Genomic DNA, 7,989 nt, shown 5'->3' with positions numbered 1-7,989 from the left:
GGGACAAGCTGACAGCCTTGCTAATATGCTCCACTCGACTATTTCCACCCCGGGGAACGACGCGGCTTAGCTTCATAACGAGATATACTAACCCCGACATCACTGACGTGCTTCCATTCCTTTCAGGAGCCCATCACACGGGTCTGGTACTGAACCACATAGTCCTTGGGGTTTTAGACCGGATGATGGTATGGAGCCTGCTCCTGCACTGCAATGTAAAGCGTAACGCTGCACAGCCATGTTCTTTACTCACAACATATACACTTGATTTCTTTCTTTACTGACGACACCGTCTTTTACTGGGTAGTCTTTCGCAAACAAGGGATCTGAAGGACCCCAGTAGCTGCATCCTTTCCAAGGGGAAAAGGAGAGAGAGAGAGATTGAAGGACCCCAGTAGCTGCATCCTTTCCAAGGGGAAAGGGAGGGAGAGAAAGAGACTATGCACCGTGTTTGGATACTCCAGGTAGTCCTGCAACTGCGAAGGGGATCACGGTTGCTGGAACAGCGCCACGCTCTTATTACCCTCCGGATGATTCATTCGCCCTGTGAGCTATCGGAGAGTTGACGCGCAGTGAAAGATCGAGATCATCCACAAAGGTGGTTTGAAAAAAAGAGAGAGAAAAAAAAGGACAGGCAGTTATCCGTCTTTGAGACAGGCCACCGTTCCAGTGTTACATAACGGCGTATTTGAGACGATGCCAAACACTATGTCAATGATCTAAGGCCCAACTCAACTGGAGAGAGAGAGACATGCCGGAAGATTTAAAGAGGAAGTGAGCCCTCGTTTTTACCTTTCTTCTGCCTACTCGCATCTCCAAAAAGGCAGGGAAAAAAAAAGGGGGGGGGGTTGCAGATGTGTGGGGGGGGGGGACAGCGATGGAGGTGTATTTTAGGCCGAAGGCGACGGGTGATGTCGTAAAGCATCTCGTCCAATCTCCTCACGCTTCTTGCCCGGGTTATGTTACGTGCTGGATGCCACGTGTCACGCCTACGTCACACGGGTCTCGGTTTCTTTGATGCCCCCGTATGACGTAGGGAACTGGAGGGGGGTTGATGTAAGAAAAGGCACACATTTTCTCCCCCTCAGAGTACATGTGGGATGTTTCTCGTTTCTCCTTCTGTGTGTGTGTGTGTGTGTGTGTGTGTGTGTGTGTGTGTGTGTGTGTGTGTGTGTGTGTGTGAATTAATTAACACTTTAGTATGGGGAACATAAAAAAGCTTAATTACTAGTGAATTAGTAATGATCAAGGTGTCACTTTAATATGGGGAACATATTCTAAGTAACAAACACTTAATTTACAGCAATTTAACACTATGAACACTTGTAGTGTTGTGTGTTGTTATGTAAGAACAGACCATATTCATTAAGTGTTAGTAAGGGAGAATAACTCTTCTTGTGGTACTACCACCTTATAAAGGCCATACTAAGCAAAGCATACTGAGATGGTACTACTAATAAGCAATACTTCTGAGGTTATAGAGGGAAAACTCATAGTTCATGGCTTACTGGTTGTATAATAAGGCCATGCAGAATAAGGCATTAATGAGTACGTAATAATGACCAATTAAGAGCCAATATGTTGCTAATTTGCATGCTAATAAGCACCTAATTAATGGTGACTACGTTCCCCATACTAAAGTGTTACCTAAAATGCGACTTGATTGATTGATTGATCGTTGATTTTTTTTTTCGCGAGGGCAATCAGTTCAGCCTTCCTAGACCCACATCAACATGTTTTAAGCTAAAATTTTAAAAAAAAGTGTACAACCTTTAATGACACCACCAAATAATAACAATAACAATGTTACTAACCCTTTAGTCGACTGGTTAACGTTGTCGCTTGCGGAGTGGGAGACGCGGGTTCGCGCCCCGGCTGTGGCGACGGTCTCCCAGACTGCCCTGTCTTCCCTAATTCTCTACAACAACAATAATAATAATGTAACGTGCATGGATAAGAAGACACGCTGACCGCTAGGTGGCGGGCCTGACCCTTTAGTCTAGCGGTTAGCGATGCCTCCCGCGGTGCGGGCGATACGGGTTCGCGTCCCGGCCGCGGCAGTTCCTGTGGTTGCGTCGGCCCCCCCCGAATTCGCTACAATAATGTAAACTACTAATTAGACCCCGTTCGGGTCTGGCCCTTCAGCCGAGCGGTTAATGATGTCGCCTTGTGGCGCAGTACACCTCGTATCGAATCCCGCACCGGGCAACAAAATAACCGGTTACAATAACAATAGAAATTGTGAGAGTTCCTCTGCTGTATCTATTCAGATCTGTATGAGTGAATAGAGAGCTGTCTTGTTCTCAAAATCGTCTTCAGTCTACTCTATTAGTGTTGCCCCAATAGTGTCGCGTTTTCAGGGTGGAAAACGGGTGGACAAGGTAGACAACACCCCCCCCCCCACACACACACACACACACACACTCCTGAATGTTACTGGGGTGTTTTTTAAAAATTATTATTGGATTATCGCTATTGTTAACGGATGACTACTGTTTTAAAGGTTTATCTTTATCTTATTTTAGGAAGCCACACCATACCCCTTTAAAACGCTCCCCTCCGCGGTCCCAGAGGGGGGAAGAGTCGCGGGTACTGTCTCTTTAAACCTTCCGCCTGCCGCGGCTTGTTATTCCGTGCAACAAGATGGCTGTCGTTCCCGAGAACAGAGTCCTCTCCTTCGGCGTTTTTAAATGGAGCTCCTACTCCTCCACCTATCTACCCGAGTGAGTAACGCAACGCAGCAGCCGGGCAGCCTTATCCGCCCGGTTCGGGGGGTTGCGGGCGTCGTCTGTGGCCCCGGCGCCGCTGGGCTTTCCCGGTTAGCCCCGTCGGCGATCCGAGCGAGCCTAGCTAGCGCCGCGAAGTGGCGTTTGATTACCTCTCGCGGGTAGCCCGGCCCGGGCGGTGCGCTCCTTGGCGCTTTTCAACGTTCTTTTACAAGACAAACCGCTCCCGCGTTGTTGGAGAAATAACTTGTTATGCTCGAATCCTCGTTTTTTATTGTTATTATCTTGTCAGCTTCGGATGTTGTTTTTGGTTTCATTGTTGCGTCACCTCATCTCATTTATGAGTGTGTAATGAAGATACTAACTGGCTCCTCCCCACAATCGCGGTGGTTGCGTCCAAGCCGGCGCGGCCACGTGATAAGCCGGCATCCGGGTATGACGAAACAAACGCCCATTTGCCAACCCGCGACCCCAAAGCTAAAGTGGCTATCGTTAGCCTAACAAAGGGCTAACGATGTGTTTACCAGACATACGAAAAAACGAAACAATCAGACGGAACTGTCACACACACACACACACACACGCATATATACTTTGACTGTACGAATAAGCAGTCCTCAGTGAATGACGTGTGAATGTGTTAGCTTTTGGAGCGTTTGGCTGCTGATGGTTCAGAACTTGTCTCAATGCAGCTAGCAGCTAACTAGCTAACTAGCTAGCAGTCATGCATGTGCATGTAATGTTATATTCTGTCATTTAGCGGACGCCGTGATCCAGAGTCAGCAGTTGGCGTATGCATTCGAGAGTTAAACAACACAGGCGTCATGTGGCACGAAGTAGTAATCATATCATTACAGCACTGCATGATGTTGTTGGAGTCGTGCATTGACCTATCGCCAGCAGTAATATCGCAGTACTGTGGTAGGAATTAGTTGTACTTTCGCTACATAGTAATCATATCATAGCCAAGAGCACATGTCATGTCAGGTGTAGTTGTAAGGTGGTGTTCGAGACTCAATACAGCTGCTTGCACAGTTTACTAGTTGAAATAAAGCAAAGTCTCTCAGACCCCATCAGATCAGTTACACACAGACACAGACACAGACACACACACACACACACACACACACACACACACACACACACACACACACACAGAGTCATCTGATTTCTTTATTTTCAACCTTATCATTTCAGAAACATCTTGGTCGATAAACCTAATGACCAGTCCTCCAGATGGTCTTCTGAGAGCAACTACCCACCACAGGTAAGGCTGCTGTTGACCGCACAAATCTCAGCGTGATTCCTCACACAAGATTTGTTCTTATTTGATGAACGGCCACATACAACAGGATTTAGTAATATCAAGTTATGCTCTTTTGATAACTAGTTAGGTTAAGCTGGGCCGAGGCTTTCTCTCTTTGCAATTTGTTGCTGCTGAATTGGCCCTTTAAGTTGCTGGGTATGGGGTATTCATTCACCTTAGACTTAATACAGTCGCTTTCACAGTCAGGTTGTTGATGGTGTGGACTATAGTTGTAGAGATTTGTACCTTCCAGTTTGTGCTGTCATGTGGAAGCAATATAACTAATTTTTTTCTGAGCCATGACAACGGTTACTATTATCACTATAATTAGTAGTTGTATGTTAAGTATCTTTTATTTCTATTTGAAGCATTCGCATTTTGGAGATACAAAATGTATAGAAGCTTAACATTCATTGGTTATTTACACACTCGTTTGCTGGAAGCGTTTGTGTCTGCATGCCTCATATTTGACGACGCGCTCTCATTTTGTCTCTTGAACTCTTTGACCCCACTGTGACACACACGGTAGATGCCAGCCCAATTATGAGATTGAAAGTAGAGGATTTTGAAAGCCTCTCTTGTACGGCAAGAGGAAATTAAGCTTTCCAAAACAATGGCTAACTGCACACCAGCAGGCTTGGGCATGTGAGTTAAAAACCTTTTCATGGTCAGCAGGCAGAAGAGCAGGAGGGTAACATAGCAATAAAGACAGCCCATCCATTTTCCAAGACACGGTTTCAAACCCCTGTGTCTGCTCTGCTGAAGCGCCCTTTAGCAAGGCAGAGGGCCTCGAAAGGGAAATAAATCCTAAATGCAGAGATCTTGTTCAGCTGGTTTTGACAGGTAAGAAAACACGTGCAGAACCATATAAGTGCTGTATTGGCTTCAGCCTCTGCAATTTGTACACACCCCAACCCTCTACTGAGGAGTTTACATCTCGCTGCTAACCACTGTGGTTAACGAGCAATACAAAGAAAAACCACAGCTGAAAGAAATGTTTTCAACTGTGGCATCTGTCGAATTTTGTTTTTTTTCTCGTTTCCATAGAAACGTTCCCTCTCCTTGATCACTCTAAAGGGCCCGTCACATGATCAGCGACAAAAACGCTCCGTGTGGGCACTGCCATTCATTTCCTATGTGGCAAGCGTTGCCGCCGAATCTAGCATTGCCGCAGACCTTGGCGTTCTGCAGCATAGGTGCTGATGCTGGGAGACAACCTGGCGCTGCGTTCAAAGTTCAGCTATGTTCAACTTTGACCTTCGCAACACTGGCCTCTTTGATGCACAACCATTCACAGCACAGTTTGATATCATAGCTGCAATATTTAAAAAAAAAAATGGAGGAGAAACTTGTTCTGTGTGTGTCAGAGTATCCCGAGTTATATAACGTGATGCTTAAATCATGCCACGATCTGACTAAAAAGTTCGTGACATGGAATGGTATCAGTTTAAAGATGGGACTACCAGGTTGGTTGACAGTTTTAAATAATTACATTTCCATATGCAGCCAGTCTGTATTCACAGCTGTGCTAATTTGCCGATGTGGTTAGCTACAGCCAATGGCTGATGCGGGCTGCAGTCCAGAAATGAACTCCACTCTATTCCTTCCTGAATGCTGTCATTTTAAAGTCTCGACCGTGTGAGTGTAATGACCACCGCCGCTCCTGGTGCTGACTCTGATCTTGTGAAGGGGTCGCGCCCAACCTGGTGTTGATGCCGACGCTTTGCGTGGATCATGTGGAAGCTGCTTAAAGGTGTAGTTCTACAGCGGTGCCTGCACTGAGAGTGGGGGAGCTGTGAGGCGGGGTGGTAAGCAGGAACCGTCTCTTTCAAGGGTTATTAAAGTATTACAAATTCTCGGTTATCTCAAGTGGATCCAGCGCAGATACGATGGTAAGGTATATAGCGGCATTGCCTTATCATGTAGTGTGCCTTGTAGCCCCCCCCCCCCACGCACACCATGTCTACCAATGAAAACAAAGGCCATGTCCTTTTCTGTACAAGGATGTGTAGATGTAGGAGAGCTCATTGATTGAATCTATTACTTTACACATGCTGGCGGATGGGTGACAGTGTTTAAAGAATCAATACCGAGGCAAAATGTTAAGTCAATAAGCCTGCATCTGGTTTTCATCGACCGGGTGAGTTTAAGATAAATTCATATCGGAAGTGCTTGTAAATTACACTGGGGGCGTAGTCATTTGAGTTTCAGCTGGGAATCAATGTGGACAGCTGCCTCCTATAAATTGATCAGGATTGACAGAACACCCAGTCTCGGCTTTTGCTAGAGTAGATTAGAAAATGTTGGTCTCTTGGGTTTGTTGAACGCTCACCTCTAACTGGCACATTTAATCAACGCTGTGTTCTGTGGTCATCCCTCGCTCGGTGCTATTGGGCCCTGGTAATTGGTTATTAAATGTACCACCTTGTTAGCACACCAGTGACATGTGGATATGGCTGATTGATTTGATTGCGTGTACCACTACTTATCTGTTGCAGTAGACTGAGCTGCGCCGTACTCATTCTAACTAATGAATGAAGTCTTTTCAAAATGGCTTCCCGCCCCTGTAAGTGAAAGTTAATTTCAGCGGGTCTCCAGGCACACTAGTAACTGAATATCTGTTCTTTTTTTTTGTTGTTGCTCTTTTTCACTTCAGTACTTAATATTGAAATTGGAAAGGCCGGCCATTGTTCAGAGCATCACCTTTGGGAAGTACGAGAAGACTCATGTTTGCAACCTGAAGAAGTTCAAAGTGTTCGGTGGGATGAGTGAAGAGAACATGACAGAACTTCTTTCCAGGTAAGTGAAAATGTGGGAGAGAGAGAGAGAGGGAGAGAGAGAGAAGAGAGCGATATTGATTCTGACAAACGCTTGCTTATCGCTCACTGTACGAACGTTAACACCCAACGTTTGTATGGTCACTGTTATTGAAAAGGCCATGTTACATGCAATCCAACTGAAACGACCAACAGGCTTTGTATATTTGAAATGTATTTATGTAGACAAAACTATGTTTTCTAAAACATTATACTCATATAGTTCTGGTGCATTTTAGTTTTTTTCTTTATTATTTTGTTATACCTTTTATTAGATGGTGATAGTGGAATAAGACAGAAAATGGGGAGAGAGGGTGTCTGGGTAGCGTAGCGGTCTATTCCGTTGCCTACGAACACGGGGATCACCGGTTCGAATCCCTGTGTTACCTCCGGCTTGGTCGGGCATCCCTACAGACACAATTGGCTGTGTCTGCGGGAGGGAAGCCAGATGTGGGTGCGGGTCCTGGTCGCTGCACTAGCACCTCCTCTGGTCGATTGGTGCGCCTGTTTGGGGGGGAGGGGGAACCAGGGGGAATAGCGTGATCCTCCCATGTGCTATGTCCCCCTGGCAAAACTCCTTGCTGTCAGGTGAAAAGAAGCGGCTGGTGACTCCACATGTATGGGAGGAGGCATGTGGTAGCCTGCAGCCCTCCCCGGATCGGCAGAGGGGGTGGAGCAGCGACCAGGACGGATCGGAAGAGTGGGGTAGTTGGCCAAGTACGACAGGGGAGGAAAAAGGGGGAAAAATCCAAAAAAAGAAAAAACAAAAGAGAGCGAGAGACGGGTAAGATGTACCACAAATGCTGCCGGCTGGATTTGAACCAGCGACGGATGTGGCCACGTGGTATGCGCGCTAACCATTCAGCTACGGAGGTGCCCCCATTTTAGGTTTTATCCATTGACTGAAATGTCCCAAAATTGACTTTGTCCCCATCGGCTTCGGTATTGGCCTAGGAGGGCCAACTGCAGGCCAGACTAAGTGCAAAGACATGTTAGGATGCGGTCTCCATGGCAACGGTTGCCGTGCGGTTTAGTGCACAGTTGTGGTGTTGTCTGACTCATTAAGTAAGGAAATGGCCGGGAGTTACGTAATATTGTATTTTTCCTTTGATGATAGGCCTCTGTCTTATGTCTGGATACC

The 7,989-nt window shown here is 46.4% G+C and overlaps 1 protein-coding gene across 1 annotated transcript in view; it reads left to right on the top strand.

Moving 5' to 3' along the window:
• Nucleotides 1-2,623: 2,623 nt before the first annotated feature.
• Nucleotides 2,624-7,989, top strand: part of mkln1 (muskelin 1, intracellular mediator containing kelch motifs) — a 34,408-nt gene continuing 29,042 nt past the window's right edge. The window contains exons 1-3 of the mRNA XM_056277115.1: nt 2,624-2,723; nt 3,924-3,993; nt 6,689-6,831. Coding sequence (XP_056133090.1) covers nt 2,644-2,723; nt 3,924-3,993; nt 6,689-6,831 — 293 coding nt within the window. The 5' untranslated portion in view covers nt 2,624-2,643. The remainder of the gene's footprint in view (nt 2,724-3,923; nt 3,994-6,688; nt 6,832-7,989) is intronic.

Source organism: Lampris incognitus, chromosome 3 (genome assembly GCF_029633865.1).
Source record: "Lampris incognitus isolate fLamInc1 chromosome 3, fLamInc1.hap2, whole genome shotgun sequence".
Taxonomy (NCBI): domain Eukaryota; kingdom Metazoa; phylum Chordata; class Actinopteri; order Lampriformes; family Lampridae; genus Lampris; species Lampris incognitus.
The sequence above is the reverse complement of the archived record's forward strand: the minus strand, read 5'-3'. Positions and strand labels throughout refer to the sequence as shown.